The sequence below is a fragment of the Musca vetustissima genome, unplaced genomic scaffold (genome assembly GCF_032173495.1).
Source record: "Musca vetustissima isolate MV318-11 ecotype Yass unplaced genomic scaffold, APGP_CSIRO_Mvet_v1 utg26911, whole genome shotgun sequence".
NCBI lineage: Eukaryota > Metazoa > Arthropoda > Insecta > Diptera > Muscidae > Musca > Musca vetustissima.
In genome coordinates this window covers 92,917-114,801 of record NW_026878613.1, presented here as the reverse complement: position 1 = coordinate 114,801, position 21,885 = coordinate 92,917, and the positions used below count along the sequence as shown (strand labels likewise).

Genomic DNA, 21,885 nt, shown 5'->3' with positions numbered 1-21,885 from the left:
TTCTTCGTGGATATATTAAATTGCTATGGTTTCTCATTCTTCATGGTTGAGTGATAGGGTTATATAATTCGTTATTTGACTTCTATGAGTATAATGAGTTTAAAGCAACATCTGTTTTAAACGTCATTTACATTAGAACTTTTTACCGGGTTAACCTGTTTTATGAGGATTTATTTGACATATATGCTTATATGCGAGTCATTTGAAATGATATTTGTTTTGAATTTCTAATAAATAAACAACGCATTTTAATAAATCGTGTGGCATGTTTACAACATAAACATAAAATATATCGATTTATTACATATATTTTCGTAATAATTTGGAATATAGGATATCAGTGTGGGAAAGAGTATGCCGAGATAGTCTTGGAGTGGAGGGAGCTTTCATAGACCAACTGAAGCAAGGAGTATTTTTAGACAAGTTAAAGAAGGAAGACTTTTTTGACGTCCTGAAGCAAGGAGTCTTTATAGAGAACGTAAACCTAGTCTTAGTAGAAATAATCCAATAATTCCTCCAATGTTAATCCACAAACTAGTTCAAAATCCCTTGTTTTTTCCTTCACTTTTTATTTCATCTTAACAAAAAAAAAACAAATACATTATATCTCTCAATCAACAAAAATTATGCCTCAACTTGTTTTGCAGCCCCTTGGGCCTTTGCCTTCGCATCTTCAGCTATTAAATCTTTTAGAATATCCTTTTTCGATTCGAAATAATCACGATACCACAAAATGTGATCCTTTTTCTCCTTTGCCGTTAGATAAGGATTCTTCGAAAGACCAACACATACCAATTCCATAAAATGACGGATGGGACCACGTGTCGGACACCAACCCTCTAAATGCTGTTCCAAAAAGATATGTTCAGAGAAGTCAACATCCTTTTCCGCGGTCCAATCCTGTTCATTGTCAATAGGGAAACGCCATACTTTACCCTGTTCCGTCCACAAGGCAATTTTATCGAAATAGTTATTGGGGGGATGGCTTACTTGAAGCTTTAGCGACTGTTCTTGCAAATACGACCAAGTGGGTAAGAGGTCAGTGGATTCCTTAAGTTGTGCGGGTTCGGTGAAAATACCCAAAGGTTCACCGCCAAAGAGGTTTACACTTCCTGTGTAAGTGGCTGCCTCACGGGGTCGTTGCACGGGACGTTTATCCTTGGCATTGCCATCTTTGCGATATTGTTGCTTTTGACTACCCTTGGCCGCAATGGAACGACGAACGTATTCACTGCGTGTTGGTGCGGAATCTTTTTGATTTTGACGACGATCAATTTTCATGCCAACAATTAAATCACTTAAGCTAACATCGGATTCGGGAGAGGTTTTCGATTTTTCACCAGCATCCCCAGCACCAGCATCGCCGGTGGTTGGTTTGCCACCACCCAACAATTTGGACAATAATTCCGATTCGGTTTGCTGCTTGTTTTCCTCGCCTAACAGTGAAGCTACCCTCTTGGCAGCCGAGAAAATATCTTTCGATTCAGCTTGCTGCTTAACTTGCAGTTTCTTTTTCTTATTTGCATCACCGGGTTTGGGTACAACATCATAGTTTTTATTCAAATTCATGTGATCTTCAGTTTGCATGGATGCCAGCAAACGATTTAATTTTGCTGAGGCCGATTCATCAGCGGCAGCTGGGGCTGGCGTTTCGGGGGATTTCTCCTTTTTGGGTTTTTGGGATTTTTTCAGTTCCTTTTCATCATCTGAAGAATCATAGTCACGACTATAGTTACGATTACCGGCCAGGAAACGTGCAGCTAGGTTCCTGCAAATATTAACAAAAATGTCAATTATTTTAATGAAAATTATTAAATCCATTGGGTTACCTTATGGCCAGCTCTTGGGTTTTACGTAAATATAACATTTTTATTGAATTTTATTCACAAAAAATTGTTATAAAAAATTATATCCCCCAATTACATGAATCCATGCGAAATTAGGGATCTAAAAGTCCATTTTGGCCGTTGGCATATAACAGCTGTTTTTGTTTCTGCATGTCTGCTTTAGTTAGTGTCAACGTAACGTAAGGACAATTTTAATTAAATTTTTCAACAAATCAACATTTTTTAATAAATAATAATAAATGAATATAATAAATAATTTATTTCATTTATTTTTAATTAAATTTAGGGATTATATGGATTTTTAGTATGTCAGGAAGTCCCCATAGAGGAGTTGAAGCAGTGAGGATTTATAGGTTAGCTGATGCAGGGAGACTTTATAGACGAGCTAAAACAGGGATTCTCTATATTTTTTCTATGAAATATTTTTTAAAAAATCCTTCACAAGTTTTTTAAGTTTCAAGTTGTGGTTAAGCTTTGAAGATAATTTTAAAATAATTTAAGCGTAGATGGACCTTCAAAAATAATTTCTTTAAAAAAGCTTTCAGCAAAAGACCTCATCAAATTATTTTTTTAACTCATACCAAAGGACCTTTGAACAAATCACTTTAAATTCAATAATTTGTTTAACTTTGTTTTTTTTATTTTTCAAAATATAAAATATATATAATTGTGAATATGTATTTTTTTAGTGCGATTTAATTATATATATTGTGTTTACATATATAAATTATATGTACTAAAGATATAAAATAATGGGGGTATGGGAGAGATGTAAAACGATAAATAACCTACCCGTCATAGACACAGGGTAGGATATGCAAAAAAAAATGGAATAAGGCAAAACATAATCAATAAGAATTAAAAGGCAAATTAATTTTTTAGTAAATAGTTTTTAAAATTATTTACCAAGCGATATGAGAGTGAAATGCAGCGCAAAAATTAGGATGCAAATAAGAAGGCAGGTTATTAAAAGTTACGAGTATGTGAGAGAGACAGGAATACAAGAGAAATACAAATATTGTCATTTTGTTTTCGATTAAAATAATAAAATACGTTTCTCCACGGTCTTGCGGCAAATTGGGCAGCCATCGATTTGATCGCCACAATTCTGGCAGGTGCCATGGCCGCAAAGGAAAACCATATTTTTCATGCGATCAAAGCAAACAGGGCACATTGTCTGAAAGGAAGAGAGGCAAATGAATATTTAAAATTTATAAATAATTTTTTGATTTCCATCATACCTGCTCCTTAATGTCCTGCAGCTGTTGTTTCAATTTTTGTACATCATCTTGGAAATTATTGACATTAGAGGGTGCCATCAGAACACTATTGGCATTATTATTGGCCGCCAATATATTATTTTGTGATTGCACCTGGCCACCAAGGCCATTTGGTGTGGTGGACACGGTGTTATTCATGGCCACACCATGACCAGAAGTATTAATGCCACTGGCCAACATAGTTTGCGGCTTTTCATTTTCATGATGAATATTGTGATTTTGGACCTGCAAAAACAAAGAACACTAAATTAGAAGATTTGCCTGCGGAATTTTTCAATTCAAATTAAAATCTCACCTTTTCAATGCTTCCCTCGCCACCACAACACAACGAATAGGGCATCATTTCCTCAATTTGTGTACGACACAGAACACATTTCTTCATGAGACTGGAACAATTGGCACAGGCCACCATATGGCCACAGGGTTTAAAGAATACCGAAGCTCTGCGATCCGAGCAGACCAAGCACTCATCGATTTTTTCGCGTGAGGCCACAGCTTCACGACAAATAAGGCATTTCTTGACGCGTGGGGCACAATTATCGCAGCAACAGACATGGCCGCAGGGCTGAAATTGGAAATTTAATTAACCCCTTATTATCGTATTTAAAAATTCCTTTCCCTCTCTTACCTTAAAGACCGTATCACGTTTATAATCCGAACATAGGAAGCATTCATCTAATGTGGAAGCATTATTGGTGGCATCATTTGCATTCGATGAGGAGGAGGACGCTGCAAAGTTGAGGGATTGCGACAAATCTTGTGGCATTGTATTGAGACCACCGCCAGTAACACCTCCTGCTGCAACAGCTGCCGCCCCATTTGAACCTGCTGCTGCCACCACATGTAAAGGCAAATTGGTGGAAGAAGAAGCATGAATACTACCAGCGCCACCAACACCACCCACCATACTATCAACCGCCGACAATGGCCTGCTGCTGGCAGCCCTTGCCCTTGAGCTGGTTCCCGCCACATTACCCGGCAATTCGGAATCATCCGTTTTCCGTTCATTATAACACTTAACCAATGTCTTACAGAGATTCGGATCGGGACACAAATCTAAGGGTGTCTGCAATTTACGATTCTTCAAAGTCAAATCCGCTCCATTGGCGGCCAAAAAGCAAGCAATCGATGCCGAAGCCTTTTTATTATTCGGATTGCGAAGACCCATCAGCAATTTACCAAATCCTTCAACATCCTGCAATTGTTTGAGTTGAGATAGGGTGTGGTGACGCAGCGCTTCATGCAGCGGCGTATCACCATCTTTATCGGGAATGTTCAGATTGGCTCCTTCCTGAACCAACAGCTTGACAATTTGTACATGTTGTCTTTCGACGGCCAAATGCAGGGCCGTTTGTAGATTTACATTCTGCCGATCCATATTTGCCTTGCCACTGTGCACCAGTAGTTCGGCAATTTCGACATGATTATTGAGGGCTGCCAAATGCAAAGCTGTATAGCCATCGTCTTTTTTCTCTTCCACAATCCAAGGGCGATTGGTTTTGGTTAGTAAGATCTTCATGGCGCTGGGGTTGCCCTTCAAGGAGGCATGGTGTAGGGCATTAAAACCATTGTTATTGGTCAGGGTTATATCAGCTCCATAGTCCAACAGCAGACTTAACATTTCATCATTTTCCTTGGAAATGGCATCATGCAGGGGTGTATCACCCTCAGAATCCTGCAGACTGGGATGCGAACCCAAACTCAGCAATGTCTTCACCACATTCAGGTGGCCCTTGTTGACGGCAATGTGCAGGGCGGTTTGTCTACGCTTGTTGCGGGCATTCAAATCCGCCCCCGCCTTAGAGAGTAATTCAATCACCGCCGGTTCATCACCAAAGGCGGCATGGTGTACTGCCCTATCACCATCCTTGTCTTCAATTTCCACATCAACATTGTGACGTAGCAAAACTTGTATGACATCAATGTGGCCATTTTGACTGGCCGCTTGGAGGGCTGTGTGGCCAGCAAATACCCCGTTAACATCGGCAATTGTACTACCCGCCGATCCCGAGCTACTGCCACCAGTAGCACCACCGCCATTTTGGGACCCAGCCAGAGATGAAGTACTGCTGGCATTTTGTATATTCCCAGTGAGATATTCCTCGCAACGTGCGGCATAACCATTAGCGGCGGCTTTGACAAATTCCTCAGTGGCATCTCCCGAAACACTGGGTTCGAAAAGTTTCTTCAATATGGCCGATAGACGTTCTCCGCTTGAGATGACCGGTACACAGCTACCATCAGCAGCATTCGCGGAAGCTACCTTGGTAACAGCCAACGGGTTATAGGTCCAAGAGGTGTTGCCCACTTCCACCTTCAAATCATTGTCATGATATACTTGCTGCACCCGTCCCACTTTACCCAAGGTCAATTGCATTGCATCAGCCCATTCTCCATGGCCACGTTGTAACTGTTTGATGCTCTCCACATCGGAACAGATTTTGACAATATCACCCACTTGGAATTCGGGTGGGGCAGCACTGGGTGATGATACCTTGGTGAGTACGGCTGGATTGAAAGTCCAACGATTACCGGAATTATAGCCAACGACAATATCATGGTCTTCATCAATGCCCACCACCATGCCCACATTGTTGAGGCATTCAAACATGCCATCAGTCCAGCCGCCATGACCGTGCTGCAAAGATTGCACAATTTCCAAGTCCAAATCAACAGTGACTTTGTCACCAATTTGAAAGCCGTGGGGTCCCTTGCCAGGGCCATTTTCTCCCAACAACGGTAAGTGGTCACGATACACGGTATTGCCTTTGGCATCATTAACAACCTGCAGAGGGGAAGAAGGGGAAGAGGTAAATAAAAATAAACGAATGAATTTCTGTTTTCAACCTACCTTCAAATCCGCCATACCCTCAAAGCCCACACGATACAAATTCTTTGCACCATTATCCCAGACCACATAGGCCGCGGAACGTGGTGAGGCCGAGGACCAATCTTGCACTTCATTCACTTTACCTCTGCGACCAACACCACCATCTTGATCCTCCCACTGCCAATCGACACCACGTACCACTCTTGCTCCAGGGAAAATACCCCGCACAGCTACCTTTTTAGATTTTCGCCTTGGCTCCAACATGGTACGTTCGCCACCCGGTGTTGAAATACGATAGAAACGATGTCGCAAATGATGTTTATCACCATGATAACATATTGAACAGAGGTCATAGTTTACACACTCTGCACATTTCCAGCGGATGCCAAAAATCGGTTGTTGACGACAGGTATCACACATGGTGCCATCATGTTTAATGCCCGTCGGAGCACTGTCCAATATGCGTAAATCGTAAGCGCCGGCGCAACGATAATTCGCAGCCGTACCATTGTCCCACACGACGACCACCTCTTCGGATGATTCGAAATTGCGAACGGTGCCAACGTGGCCCTCACCGCCATCCTGGGAAAATAGAAAAGAGAAATATGAATTATTTTTATTTTTATTACTTGTGAGAGGAAGTCGAAGTCGGGCCATGACCGGAAATCCATTAATATGCATTTTTTCTGTTCGATTTGAAGTCACTGAATTAGGGTGTTTACCCATTCGATGTTGAGATCATAACCATAGTTATTGAGTTTTAATGGGTGTACCTGTGTGTGTTCGTTGTTCCCAACCAGGCAATAAATTCAATTATATTCAATCAGTCGAATGAATGGTCGTCGGTCGTCACACACAACAAGATGTGTCACCCCACCAAAAGGTCAATAGGCGGCAATAACCAATATTTTTCTGTATGACAATGTTTGAAATTAAAGTGGTACTCACCTGTTTACCCCATTTCCAGTCGGGACCACGTATAACTCTGGCTCCAACACCTTCCATGGCAAAACGTGACTGTCGATTTACAATATTTCCATTTGCAGCAGCAGCACTACCACCGGCTGTTTGTGTTTGGCCGCCCCTGGCCGATGCTGTGCCATGGGCTGTTGCCACAACGCCCGTTGCTCCTCCCACGGCACCCGTAACAGCTGCAGCACCACTACCACTTATTGATGAAGAAGAGGCTGCCGTAACTCCACCGCCGCCACCCGCACCCACAACAGATGATGATGAACTGCCACCAGCTACTGACAAACTAGTATTTGCTCCAGTGCCAACATCCTTACCAGCAGCGGATGCTGCACCACAATCCATTAAGTTAATATTTAATTGTTATTCGGAATTCAATTGCAAACGTTGACAATGTAACAAGAAAAAAATCGGAGTTTTCTTCGGAGGTTTTTTTTACAACACAAAAAAACACGATTTTGTAATTGTGTGTGCGTCGTTTACAGCAAGTACGTGTATGTGTGTGCGTAATGAAATGCAATTGGTTTCTTTTGTAAAATATGAAAAGATTTGTCTCTGGAAAATTCCCTTTGTTTTATGGCAAATATTCACACTTTTTTAATTTTCTTTATGTTCTTCTTAATTAGTTTATTTAGTATCTGATATTTCTCGCAAGGAAGCTATTAATTGGAATTGTTTTATTCGAAGAAATGCTATGATTTGTGAAATTCCTACTGAGAAACTTTTTTCCTGTTCGTTCCTGCCAGCTATGAGTGTCCGACTGAAGAAAACTTATTGAAAAACGTTCCACCTGCTAACGAATGGGAGGAGAAGGCAAGACATGGCAGATAAAGATGAACTCAAAGTGGAATAAACGAAAATTTACGAATGAGGTGGGATGGAGACACACAGAGCAGCTGCAATCAGAGAACCGAGCCAATGTTAATGTGTGACGGCGTTGCTATATGCATGTTGACAACGCAGAAGTTTGCTGACGTAAAACGACAATTTAAAAATTAAAATTGGGGTTTGGAATGTAATTGATAAGAAATCTTACAAATTAAATTGTATTATTCGGTAAAAGTCGAAAATTACGTATCTCTAATTCTTTCTGAGAATTTTTTTCTGTTCGTTCTTGCCAGTTAAGAGTTTCAAGTCGTACTAAATAGCTTAAATAACGGCGGCAGGCAATTTATATAAATTGAGACAATAATAACGGCTTCTAAAAACGGCGTCAACTTCAATTCCTATGGCGTTGTAATGTGATAAGCCCTCAATGACAGCTGTTCTCTCTGAGATAATATGTTGTCAATGATTTAGGATGGCAAAGAATAATTAATTAAAGTAATAATAAATAAAATATATATCAGAATAAGAATAATAAACAATAGGACAAATAAATAAGGAATAGAAATAATAAAAAAATCTATAAATAGAAAAAATAATAACGCCTTCTTGAAACGGCGGCAACTTCAATTCGTATGGCGTTGTTATATGTTAAACTCTCAATGACAGCTGTTCTCTCTGAGAATGTTTTTTTCTCTGTTGGGAGTTTATTTGCCAAGCAGATAATAAAATAAATATTAAATAATTAATATAATAACATGTAATAAAATTAATTATTATTGTGTTGTGTCAGCTGACAGCTGTTCTCTCTGGAGATGTTGCTTTTCTGTGGAAATTTTTATAATTTTTAATTAATTAGTAATTAATTGTAACAATATATAATATTCAAAAGTAAATAATAAGAGTTTGGAAAATAATAATTATTATTTAATGGAGTTAATTACTTGATATTACACTGAGCGATATTCTTTCTATTTGAAAACTAATTTTTTGTCAAACGTTAATAATATAATCGAATTATTTACACTTGACAGAAAAAGTATTCGTACACATTAATGAACTTATTCAACATAGACTAATATAATAAATATTTTTCATAAAAATATACAGCATTTTAAATTATTACCCCGCCCATAGCTCGTCTATGGAGACTTCCTGCTCCAGCTCATATATAGTCTTCTTAACTCTCAAAGGTATAAAACTACCACTTCAATTTGTTTTGCCAAAAAAATTAACCGATTTTGTTTTCTTTTCATTTGAATTTATTGTAAAGAATAAATTTGTTCAGTAGCGTCCCTTAAGAAATCAACTTAAGGGACATATTTAATAAAAAAAAATAAACATTTACTTAATATCGTAATGACTGGATATTTAACAAGCACACGGAAACAACAAAAATGTCTAGGTAAAGTTTGATATATTCTAATCGTTTAGTTCGAACATTTTTAAACAGCTTTTGCTTGGAAATATTTATCATCGATGAAACGACAAAATTGTACCAGTGACTTGAATTTTTGTACACTTTGTGCTAATGCCATATTGGGTAGATTGATTGTAAGTACCGAAAATAAATGACCAAAAACAATGGCATCCAATTCACACGGTTGTTCGCCATAGAAGAATGGACCATCTCGCTCCTTTAGTTTCAGATCAAGTGTCTCACAACATTTCTCCACCTTTTCCATGACATCTTCGATTTCCATATTATCCCATTGATAAACTTGCAACAGCTTCTTGGCTTGACGTTTCTTTGAGGCATTCTGGATTTTGTTCAATGGCCAGGGGAAAACACAACCATTGCGTGGCGCCGTCACTTCTGTATACACGCGATCAACCATAAAACTAATATAAATTTCAGCCATAGTGAATATGTTTTCCGTCAACGAGACATAAGTACGCATTTCCGATTTTTCATCTTCATCCAGCCACTGGCCAATGGCTGTGCTTTGATGTTCAACAAAGTTAACAATCGGTTCGAATTCGGCAAATACAAATTGCCCAACTTGTAGGACCGGCAATTTGGTCATACGACCACCCGGAGACATAAATTCCGCATTGGCACACGATCTCACTTCGAAGGGAAGGTTGCACATCTTAAGGTAGGCCTTTACAGCTAAACAGCTGGAATTTTCATACAACAAAATCTGTTCGGCCTCGTAGGGTTGATACAGCGTTGGCAGGGGATTTTCTGGCCATGGTTCGCTCATTTTCTCCTTGGTATTATATTCGATAAGTACTTGTGATTTCTGCATTTATTATTATTTTGAAATTTTGTGTTAAATTTATTAAATTGTATCTATCGTGTCTATTTTGATCAGAATGCTTACACAATTTTTGTTCTCACGCACTACAGCCCACTAGACTCTCTTTGCTTTGCCAGTCTGTTGTTGTTTTTCGAAATATGACAAATAAATGACGTGAGCTCCAGAATAAATAATAACATAGTTGCCAATGTGAGAGACTTGTTGATAGGTATAGTACATGCAACAGGGTGGTTCATATAATACAGAAAACTATAACGTTTGATAAAATCTACACTAGTAGGTGTTGTAGAAATATTTTTATAAAAAATCATAGGATATTCATTCAAAAATATTCAAAAAATCAGGATTAGTTGACATTTCGATAAAATATTAATTTTTATCCATTAAAATAATATTTTTACAGTCTGTTGTTGTTTTCCGAAATATGACATAAATATATGATAAAAGCAGAGTTGCCAATGTAAGAGACTTCGTAATAGGTACAGTACATACAACAGGGTGTTTCATATAGTTTAAGAATCAATTTATAAACCCATATGTAAACAAATATTGAAAAAACACGGTTGTTAGCTTAAAAAAATATTTTTTTACTTAGAAATATTAAAAAAATTACTTCTCTCATTAATATTCTTTGTTAAAAAAAATTAAAAAATTCCAATCACTTACCAGTATTTAACGAAAATCCGATTTTTTGCTAATCTTTCAAAAAATATTAAGTAAATTACTAGCTTCAGAAAAAAATATATTTAGAGAAAAAAATTAAATATTTAAAAAAATTGTTTTTGCAAAATAGTCAGGCTAAATCCCAGTTTGTTGTTTTTATAAAAAAATTGGTAAATCATTGATAAAAATTCTGTTACTAGTTTTTGAAAAAATATTTTAAAAAATCCATGATGATTGAAAAAATATTAAAAAAGGCGTGGATTTCTGAGTTTGGAAAATTTGAATATTGAAAAATGCTCCCTAATTTTTTTTAAATATTCTTCCTTACCAAAATAAAAAAACGACAAAATTTTCAAATAATACAAAATGCACATGTAAATCATTTACTTATTACTACATTTTTACAAAAAATAATAGGAAATAAACATGGTACAATTATACCATTATTATACCATGGGAAATAAAATTCGTACTTTTTTCAAAAAAAAAAAAAAAGAAAATCAAAAAGAAGTTACAAGACTACAATTACCCCAAAACAAAACATATATATGTACGTACAACTAAACATGATTAGATTATGAAAAAAGGCATCTCTCTAATCGCAGTGTACCGTAATCTTATCAAATCGTTTACTATATACTTTTACACAAAATAAAAGTAAGCCATTTGTTTAAATAATCACCATCAACATCTTGTTTTTTAGCATCTTGCACTTTCATTATTTATGTATGTAGGCATGCATCATTTTAAACACACACACATTTTTTTAAATATTTCCCTTTACATAATTTCTAAACTGGAATCACTATTTTTGGTAACAACTTCTGTTTCCGATGAGCCCGAACCGGAACCCACATCATCGGCCTTTTCATTATCATCCGATTGACTATCTTTGTGGCGACGCAAATGATGCGGTGACGACGATGATAGCTGCCAGGCCGGTATGGAAGCTGGACCGGCCGTTACCAGGGGTGAGGCAAATTGTTTGCGATTCAACAATAAACCCTTAATAGCCTCTAAATCACTTTTGAATTGATTAAATTCGCGCATAAATTGCTGAGTCTGATCACGTTGTTCACGGGCCAGAGACTCCTTGACTTGAGTCAGTTCCGTTTTCACTTCACCAATGCGGGTATCAACTTTACGATCAATATCCGCCAAAGTTTCGTCTGTGGATTTCTTTTTCTTGGAGCCGAAAAGAAAGGGCTCGAGGAATTTCTGGCAAACAAAAATAACAACAGTGATAAATATTTAGTTAATTGAAAATGTAAACAAACGGAGCTACCTTCCAAAATGCATATATGGCATAGGCCACACCACCCAACAAAGCCATGGAATGCAGAAATTCTTTAATGCGTCCCAATGTTGTGGGCCGGTTGGGCTGCAGCGCCAATTGCGCATGTGTCTGGGTGGCATTTATGCCCATATTAATAACCGTTGGGGCATTGGGATCATGGCTAAAGACCCCGGCCCTTTCACAGGCAATTTGTATTTCTTTTTCTGTAAGACCTTTGGACCGTAGAAATTGTTGTTTCTGCAGCAATGTAGTGTGTCGTACTTTGGCATTTTGTAGGAAGTTAATAGCAGTTGTTATCTAGAAAACAGATTAACAAAAAAACAAAGCAGATTAATGTTAGATAAACCTGCCTAATCATGAGAAGACAACCCTCTAGAAGTTACTCACCAATGGCTCACGTATTGGCATGGAATCATTAATTCCAGCACTGCCAGCTTCATGGCTACCACCACCTTCCACAGTTATAACGCTAACTGTAGTATCTCCGGTATCGGTATTGTTGGACATATTCAGTTCTACTGCAATTTTAATTTTTGTCTACTGCTTGAGAGATGGCACAAAAACAAAACAACTAACTTTTCGTTGAGTCTTCTTATCTCTTGACTTAATTTTATTTCTTGTTGTATTTTCTTTTTTGCTAATTGTTCGTTAGTTTTCTACTAAGTCTCTTCCTCTTCTCCTGCTGCTGTTTTCTTCTTAATGGAACAACAACAACAATACTGCCTAAACACTGACAACTGCATGAAGTTAGCAGCATTGCTAAAAACTCGATAACATTGTTCATAATATTACAGGGTGACACCGCGAAATGGAATAGTTTGACATTTAATAGTATTTAGAAAATCGAAAGTATGTGTCCGTGTGTTGTTTTTAATTAAAAGTGGGTATTAACTGATTATTCTCACTACTTTTTAACGTTTCTCGTCTATTTTTACTATAGCTTTTTCATAAATGCAGTGGATTTTCAATGAATCATTTTATAGTGTGCCGCATGAAGAGTAATCATTTCACAGTGAATAGCCATGAACGATACTAGATCATTTTTTCCATTCATGAATCATTTAAATGAACCAGACAATCGAATGTGTGTGTTCGTGTGTTTTTTTAATTTTTTTATTAGAAGTGGGTATTTCCGTGACTCTTGAGCCTATTGAATTCATTTTTATTGCTTTTCTTCAATTGTTATCAACGTTTTTTCATAAATATTGAGGAATTTCTATAAATCATTTTACAGTGTGCAGCATGACATGTAATCATTTCACTGTGAATACCTTTGAACGAAACTAGTTAATTTTGTTCCATTCCTGAATCATTTAAATGAACCACACAGTCGAATGTGTGTGTTTGTGTGTTGTTGTTGCTTGTGTTTAAAAAAAAATTGGCTATTCCCATAACTGTTGAGCCCATTGGATTCCTTTTTTTGATTTTTTGTTAATTATTATAATTTTTGTATCCTACTAATATGTCTAATGTCCGTAATGTTAAACCCCAACCACGTAGATCAATTCACAATAACCAAAATGGAGATATAACCCATATCGTTGAAGGTGAAGATCATCGTTTCGACGAAACACAATTTGGATATGATGATGATGAAGTTGAAGATGACATCGCAGGACCTGAAGTGTATACCGATTCGGCTGGATCAGATTATGACTATGATGACAATGGTGAACACAGAAGCCGTTCATATAGTCGTGATCGTTTTGAAATGTCACGCAGCTGTCCACGGACCCCACCAAGACCTAAACTCTCCGCCAAATATCGATCTACAACACCGGCAACGTTACGAAATGAATCAATGTCTGCAGCATCATCCTCGGCGACATTGTCTGGCAGTATTCCCAATGAATGTCTAACTGATCCGCAAACAAATAATTCGCTATTACGTATGTTTTTCATTGGCATAGCCTTAGTGGTGCTGGTTGCCGCTGCTGCCAGTGCAATTGACTATAATGCCAAGAAAAGTGAACCGACAAAATATTGTTCCTATGCCGAACTTGAAACTGCCTATCCCGAACAAAATCCAAAAATATGGAAAATTTTACGTGTGGGTATTGAAATGATTTTAAATAAGAGGGTAGAGGATCCGGCTGTCTATTTGTTTGTACATCATGGTGATGGCGGCCAGCGTATTGGTAATTTGGTGAAAGATATTGCCATGCATACGTCCAGTTGTTTTGGTTAGTGGGCGGGTTTTTTGGGGTTTAGAAAGAAAAAAATTAAAAATATTTTTTTCAGATAAAAAAAGGCAACCTGTTGAAATGGTCCATGAAGATTTCACCTCAGCCGAGGCCAAGGAGGATTATGGCCGGGCCATAGAAAAGTTTCGTGCAAAAATCCGTAATGGTAATGTCATTTTGATTGCCAATTTGAATGAGGTAATATTTGTTGGGGCTATAAATGGAAATGGGTTTTGAAAAATTCTATTTCTTTTTTTTTTTTTTGCAGATACCACCTGAGGCGGCCAGGGCCTTTCACACAATATGTGATACCCATAGTCCAATAGCCAAGGATCTGGTTATATTTTTAACATTGATTATACCGGAGCATGATGGAAATGGTAGGGGAGATTATTTAAAAAAAATTGAAAAATTTTCTAAATAATTTGTCTTGTTTTTCTACAGCCAAGGTGGAGTCTATCACCGAGGACACCCTCTCCCAGTTGTGGGGTTCAACATTACAGCGCAATGAATTGGATCCCTTGATTACCCGTGTCACCGATCAAGTTATTGCCTTAAAAAATTAAAAATTATTAGCTTTGTAAGTGTTTTAGTATTTTTTTCTATGTCGTTTTATTTATTTTTACCATTTTTTTTTCTCGAAATTTATTATCCTCGGACCTCAGTTATATTTTTTACAAATTGTAATTAAATATTTGTTCTAATTCAAATGGTGTTTTTATAATTTTCTGTTCTTAGGAATGTTTTTTTATTTAAACCCCACAATTTCAGAATTTGGGTTTTGTCATTCACCCATCCACAGAGAGGAAGGGGGAAGGGAGGGAGTTTGGGACAAACTTAAAATAATGGAAGGGGAAAGATAGATCTCATCATTCATTACAAGCAATTAATTTAATAAATTTATCAGATACAGAAATCACAGTTCACTGTGTTTCGCGCCATCTTCTGCAGCTGGCGGTAATGGCGTTGTTTTTGTCGAGGATGCCTCCTCATCATGTTCCAAATTTTCATGATCTTCAATGCGTGCCATCAGCTGCTTAACCTCCGCATCATAATCCTTCCATTCGGGCACAATGCGTTGGGCCGCTGTCAGCTTGGCTTCCTTGGTCATGGGATTGTTACACAAATCAATGACCTTGGCATTTTTAAAGGACCCATCACTACACCATGTCTGACACCACAACCATTCATCGGGCAGCGATTTAATGGCCACCTGATGTATCATATTATTTGGTAAATCCTGATCCAAATTACTCAAACTATTCGGATCCTGGCTAAGGGCCTGATATTGACCTCTCAACCGATCACCGGCTGCAATTTTCCGGAAACGTTTCAAATCGACAACATAGAGGGCAGAAATGTGATAACGCCTTCCCATTAAATGCGACTTCCAATAGCCTTGCTTCCAGAAACGGAAACCTTCCATTTCTTTGCGTGAATCACAGAAGGGTGTGTAGGCATAGGGTGCCCCACCCAAATCCATATCATACAATTCCCTCAGATCGGCCCTTACAATGGCATCAGCATCGACGAAAATGATTTTCCTTACACTCAACGGGAACAAGACATCGAGGAAGAGTATCTTGTAGCCCCATATGGTTCGCTGTTTTTCCGTTTGCTGATGCAACCACCTGGGCCATTTGTATTGCACCAATTCATATTGGAAATTGTATTCCTTGGCCATGTGGGGTAGGAAATCAATGAATTGAGGCGATAGATAGTTTTTCAAGAACCAAAATTTCACCGGTGATTTGGTATGCTTCATGGCCGATACCATCATAATCCTTAGCAAACGTTCATAGAGGTGACCCGAGGCCACGGAAAATATATTTATGGTTTCCGTGTCCTCATCGCTGCTGGAACCCCCACCTCCACCAAATGAGCTGGCAATGGAATTCCAAATACCCGACTGCTGCTGCGAATTATCATCCTCCAAGAGATCATGTTGTGACATTCCCGGCTTTTTGCTCACTCGCATTTTTATCACATGCGATTTCAGCGAACTTATCACCACTTGGGTATTTTCATTCTTGTGCACGGTATTTGGTCCTTCGGCATAGGTTATGTCATAAATATCGGCCGATTTGCCTTCGCGTAGCCTCAATGTCCACACACCGGGATTGGCTTTTAGCTGGAAGTAACCCAAATTTGCCATGACAATGGTGTCGACCATTACCGGATGTTCACGGGTACCCAGGGTAACTTGCAAACCCCTTGGCGGTGCCCCCGAGGTACTATCAAAACAATGACCCTCCAATAGCAAATACTCCAATTCGAATTCACTATGCACCGGCCCATTGATATCGCTCAGCTTAATATTATCCAAATCGTAAACAGATCTCACCACCTCAACCAACCAATTCTCTGGAACTTGTAGATTTTGTGTTAACAACGAGCTGGCCGGGACACCGGTGAATTTGGCAATGGGACCTTCGGCCAATTCTCCGCTGGGTAAGAATTGCACTTCCGGTTCCACCACATACCTATAGAAGTTCTTCACCGGCATATCACTGTGCTGGGTGACGGGAGTCAGAAACACTTTCATGTTACAGTTGATGGTGTTGCGCAGCAGTATCAGAATGGGTGCCAATTTTTGGGCGCTTCTCGATGCCGGATCCACAATGGCATTAATGTCGAAACTTGGCAAATCTTGACGGTGGGGCTTGAGATTCACCACCGAATGGGCACTCTTGGCATCTTCGGGCAATTTAAAACGGGTCTTGGATTGTCGGGGCAACAGCGAGGCATACAACTTCAACAGGGTGTCACTATCGAATTCGCCATCCAATTCATCGGAATTGCTGGTCAAGGCCTTGCGCAACTTATCGCCATATTGGATGCTATTGAATCGATCAATCAGACCAAAATCTTCAATGCCGAACAACTCCCCATCCGCTATGGGACCAATGATTTTTCCATTGCCAATGACCAAACGTTCGGAGCTCTTCAAGTTCAATACTCTTTGGGCATAGACCCGTAAGATTTTCATATGCAATTCTGTGGAGGCGATAAATTCACTCACTGCCTTGGGTATTTCCCATTTGTCCGATGACTGCTTCAGCCATTTCAGCACCACATCTGTGGCTTCTTTGGGCTTCAACGTTTGCTGGGCAGCCCATACCAAACGATTTAGATTATCCTTTCGTGACACATCGGAACCCTCGACATTGGGTATAAAGGCCACGCGAACACTGGAACCCGCCCGCACATACTGCAAAGCATTCTTCAGCAATTCCCGGCCATTGGGTTTCTCCAAATCGCCGAAGAGCCACAGTGTCAGGAAATGCAGTTTACTTTCGCCAATCGACTCAAATGAATGCTTTCCCTCGAAGTATTTGATGTTCTTCAGCAGGGTGGCTGTCATGTCCCGATTCGACAGCAGGGCCAAGGCCTTTACATTGCTTAAATCATTGTGTGGCGTTCCCGTTAGGTCGAGGAACTTGGCATTTTCATTGTTGCCCAAGATGCGTTGATTCAGGCGGGGCATGACATGCGGCTGATTCATGAGATAATCTAAAATCTCCTCGGAGTCGGTGAGGTCGCCGCGATATACCGCCTTCTGCAGTGTAGTTGTTTGTTGTATTATTTCCGAAAAGATGGCCTCTTCGAAATCGCTGTCCGACGATAGGATATTACTAGGCATGGGAACACCATTCAGCAGGGCCTGTGGTGAATCGCCAAAACCCAAACGTTCCACAAATTCTGTGGCCAATTGCCTGCCATAATCATAATCGGAATCTTCGTCCAGTATGGTATCGATGGCCGAGCCAGAAAGCTTTTCGAAGGTCTTCTTCATTTGGGATTTAATGTGCTTGCGTTTAACCGCCTGTTTGGCATCGACATTGGCGAACACATCGGTTAGGAAACTCAAGGCGGAGCGGGCATCTTTCTTTTGGACCAAATAGTTGAAGGCACACGTAATGGCTAAATAGTCCTCTTGACTCTTCTCCTCAGCTTTGCGGGCATCAAACACCAGACCCAGGCGAACCGGGGCCAAATGCAGAACAAACGATTCAGCCAATTTGATAAGGCTACGACTCGATGGCTGTAGCGGATCAACAACCAACACCAAATTGAAGACATTCTTGCGTATGTTCCGCAACATGCCAGGGAATGTGGGCCTCAACAAGTCCATCACACTCGATGGCCACCGGCGATACTGCATATCCTTTTCAATGTCATTTATCCATGATATGGCTGTGTCACGTATATCGATGGCGAATTCCTTCGAACCCGAACCACTAAAATCCAATGCCAACAGGGTTGATGCCAATCGACCCTTCACCTGGCTGTTGTGTAGATTTTCCAAAACCCGCACTTCCGTGCGTAAAGTCTCTATGAGCGAATTCAAATCCATGCTGTCGGCATCGAAGAAGAGGCCATTTATAAACAAGGCACCATCTGGCGGTACAATGTTGAGGCTGCGGCTAAAGATTTCCGTATTATGTTTCACCTCGTCCCTCAGCTGTTGGCTAACCTTGTGGCTGAGCAAAGCCCTGGCCTGCATGGGGAAATTGTGGGCTGTGAATTGTAGAATTTTCAGCGCCTCCTCGCCGTCTATTTCGGCTATGGCTTGGGCTGCCTGTAGACCCAAATCTTGAAATTCCCAGGCCTTAAGTTGGGCAATTTCATCGTTACCCTGCAACAGACTTTGACGTAGTTTATCCAAAGAATGGGCCATGGTGGGGAAACGCTCCTTCAATACACTGAAATCGAAGCCCTGGACTTCCATTTCGCCGGCAGTATTTGCATCATCTTCCGAACTTCCTTCGGCTGGTTTCGGAGCATCATCTTGAGATTTGTATTCGGTGGATTTTAAATGTAATTCAACGCCATAGCCGGATAGACGTACACGTTTACGGGCTTCTCGTTGTTTCGGCGGCAAATAGTGACGGGTTAAATATCTGACATTACCCGATAGGGCCTTGGCCGATAACAGATAATGATATTGGGCGAAGGCGGAAGAGCCCAAGTCACCATACAACACTACGGTGCGAGTATTATTTTCCGAACCTGGATAAATGTGATCGAAGGCATATGTCTCTACCGGAGGAGGAGATGAGGAGTCGGTAGGATGTTCCGCTTTGCTTAGCTTTTGACGCAACTCATCAAAATTGCAAATCAATTCACTGTCCAATTGGGCAAATGTTGTGGCCTCGGGGCACTGGCCTTTGCTGAGAACATCCGAGGCAATTTGAAAATGGGTTTGAATGCGAGGTGTTAGACTATGCATCGATACAACTAGTTTCATTAATGGCAGTTGAATTTCAGTCAAGCCTTTGCGTACCAGTTTCAGGACAGCATTGTAGCTTTGAGATTCCGTATCTAAAAAGGTAAACGATTCGATTAATTAAAAAAATATCTCTTTCAGTAATAATTACCTACCATAACTTGCTAACGGTGTATCCAAATCGGCTGCATCCTTGACAAAATCCCAATATAAATTCGGATTTTCATCGGCCAAATATTCGGCAATTTCCAAATGTAAAGGCGTCTGTTCCCATTTGGCATTAATCAATGTTGTAATGGGATAACTTTTGCTGGTTTTGGTGGTCTCTCCCGCTGCAGCCGCTACCAGCATACAACAGCTAACAACAAGCCAAAGAAATAGGGCCTTGCCAAAGCGGCTCTTTGTACTGTTGATGAATTTGCACATCATTGTTACTTATACGCTATACCTTTTGATTCCAGATTTTAATACATAATTACAGATGACTGTGGAATATTTAAGGGCGGAATTAGAGTTATATATTTAAGGTATTTTGTAATTAATTACTCAACACTACCTTAGCGCTTTTTGGATATAATTTTTTTCGTGTGAAAAACTGATGTGGCACAAAACACGGCAAAAATATACCGCATATATGACTGGGGGTGCAACTTTTCTTTGACGTGTGTCAAGTGGCATTAACTAAAGGCGAGTACACACAATCAATTTGCTGCTGTCAGCTTTTTTATCATTTACTGAAAGACAAATAAACATAAATATTTTAGTGAATAAGTGATGGACATGATTAAACAAGAAAAATTTGGTTTAAAATTGTAATTAAAAGAGTATACCGTCTTAGTTTTGTTGTTTGTTTTTTATTACATTTTTACGTTTTTACCAAAGACTCCATTTGAATGGAATTGCGCCATGACTTATGTAGGGTTATATAGCCATGTGTCAAAAAACGATCTGCATAACCCTACCGCTTTGATGGTAAACATGAAGTGTTCCTTGGAAGGTGGAAATGCTAGAGGTAATTTAATTTGAATAATTTTGCCAAAAATTAAATAAAACCCCCCTCTCTTCCAACAGTCATTGCAAAGGCAATACAATCTTTGGCCAAATTTGGATCAGATTTATATTTGGAAGCCGATCAAAATGGACTACAGTTGCGAACGTTTAATGTCTCGAAATCGGCTATGGGCACATTTCGTTTTAATCGCATTTTCTTTGAACATTTCAATGCCGAGGATGGAAGCTATTGTAAAATCACAATGAAGGCGATATTGGCGGTATTTAAGAATATGAAACAAGTGGAACGTTGTGAAATACGACTGCTAAGCGAACAATCAAAACTGCAGGTTCAGTTTAAATGCCGTCTGGAAACAATGAAAAATGTCCTTATATCCATTGTGGATGAGGAGAATGTTACAGCGGCCGTGTCATTGGAGGATACATCAAATGTGTAAGATAGTTTTCTATAATTTCTTGTGGATCATATTTGATAATTTAATAATTGGCTTGCAGAATTATCGGTTCCTATAAGGTCTTCAATGACATATCGAATAATTTCAATGCTGCCGAGGTGGAAATGACCCTGGAAGCAATGGGTAATGGTTTGACGGCAAAAAATTACATCGAAGGTGCAAGGGTCAATGACAAATTTATGCGTTCCCAATTGAAATTAAGCCCTTCCGAATTCGAAAGCTATAATATCCACGAAGAATCGGCAGTGACATTTAGCCTAAAGGAATTCAGATCATTTTTATCGTTTGCCGAAAGTATTGGTGAATCGTTGACGTTAAATTTTAATGAGGCTGGTGGTCCGATTTTTATTACAATTACAAAACCAGATCTCATTGAGTGTACACTGGTCATGACCACCGTTTACACCGATGATGTTAGCATGTATGAAGAGTGCCGAGAATCTGAGGTCAAAGAAGCCAGTACAAATCGTAGTTTCGCAACCGCGGCAGCCCACAAACGCAAACACAGTACCGCCAAAGTTATGGACAAAGATCGCAGTAGCAAAAAGCGACTATCAGAAGAGACAACACTTAGTAATAATTCAACATTATTTCAATTTAATACAGACCAAAATAACACCACACTACAGTCGGTAGATATGGCAAGAAATCTAACGCTAGAAGATGATCAGGATGATTTACTTTTAGCAGCGGCCGTGGCAGAAGATAATAATGCATTGCTGCATACGAGCAGTTTGCCAACGCTACGAGAGCCTAGTGAAGTCTATGTGACATTTGCCAGTACGGAAACAGATAAAAATAACGATAAACATAAGTCCGATGATGAGGACGATGACGATACAATACCGCAATCACCGCAACGTGAACATGTTCCCAAATTACGTTCAATATTTTCACGATGCTTTGAATCCACGTACATACCCAAAGAACCTTCACCGAATAGTCAGGTATATGTACCAAATTCCGATACTGAAGACTAAATTAATTTAGAAAAATAATTCTTATTTTTAAAAAGAAAATAAATTTGT

General features: G+C 39.2%; 6 protein-coding genes across 6 annotated transcripts; 1 reads left to right on the top strand and 5 right to left on the bottom strand.

Annotated features, from left to right (window-relative positions):
* Nucleotides 1-624: 624 nt before the first annotated feature.
* Nucleotides 625-1,894, bottom strand: LOC133323396 (small ribosomal subunit protein mS31). The gene is made up of 2 exons (XM_061532327.1): nt 1,830-1,894; nt 625-1,768 (listed from the first exon to the last, which is right to left on the bottom strand). The coding sequence occupies exons 1-2, from the start codon at nt 1,865-1,867 to the stop codon at nt 625-627; spliced, it is 1,182 nt and encodes a 393-aa protein (XP_061388311.1). The 5' UTR covers nt 1,868-1,894.
* A 988-nt stretch (nt 1,895-2,882) lies between these two features.
* LOC133323388 (E3 ubiquitin-protein ligase mind-bomb) lies at nt 2,883-7,282 on the bottom strand. Its single transcript, XM_061532319.1, has 7 exons — nt 7,121-7,282; nt 6,906-7,021; nt 5,979-6,539; nt 3,756-5,912; nt 3,423-3,692; nt 3,089-3,352; nt 2,883-3,024 (listed from the first exon to the last, which is right to left on the bottom strand). Exons 1-7 carry the CDS (start codon nt 7,272-7,274, stop codon nt 2,884-2,886), a joined length of 3,663 nt encoding a protein of 1,220 aa, XP_061388303.1. The 5' UTR covers nt 7,275-7,282; the 3' UTR covers nt 2,883.
* A 1,917-nt stretch (nt 7,283-9,199) lies between these two features.
* On the bottom strand, nt 9,200-10,014 carry LOC133323387 (metaxin-2). Its single transcript, XM_061532318.1, has one exon. It carries the CDS (start codon nt 10,004-10,006, stop codon nt 9,200-9,202), a length of 807 nt encoding a protein of 268 aa, XP_061388302.1. The 5' UTR covers nt 10,007-10,014.
* A 1,447-nt stretch (nt 10,015-11,461) lies between these two features.
* Nucleotides 11,462-12,485, bottom strand: LOC133323395 (peroxisomal membrane protein PEX14). The gene is made up of 3 exons (XM_061532326.1): nt 12,366-12,485; nt 11,967-12,275; nt 11,462-11,899 (listed from the first exon to the last, which is right to left on the bottom strand). The coding sequence occupies exons 1-3, from the start codon at nt 12,483-12,485 to the stop codon at nt 11,462-11,464; spliced, it is 867 nt and encodes a 288-aa protein (XP_061388310.1).
* Nucleotides 12,486-15,077: 2,592 nt separating this feature from the next.
* On the bottom strand, nt 15,078-19,820 carry LOC133323394 (UDP-glucose:glycoprotein glucosyltransferase). The gene is made up of 2 exons (XM_061532325.1): nt 19,547-19,820; nt 15,078-19,486 (listed from the first exon to the last, which is right to left on the bottom strand). The coding sequence occupies exons 1-2, from the start codon at nt 19,818-19,820 to the stop codon at nt 15,078-15,080; spliced, it is 4,683 nt and encodes a 1,560-aa protein (XP_061388309.1).
* A 549-nt stretch (nt 19,821-20,369) lies between these two features.
* Nucleotides 20,370-21,837, top strand: LOC133323393 (cell cycle checkpoint control protein RAD9A). Its single transcript, XM_061532324.1, has 3 exons — nt 20,370-20,403; nt 20,463-20,835; nt 20,898-21,837. The coding sequence occupies exons 1-3, from the start codon at nt 20,370-20,372 to the stop codon at nt 21,835-21,837; spliced, it is 1,347 nt and encodes a 448-aa protein (XP_061388308.1).
* The last annotated feature ends 48 nt before the right edge of the window (nt 21,838-21,885 follow it).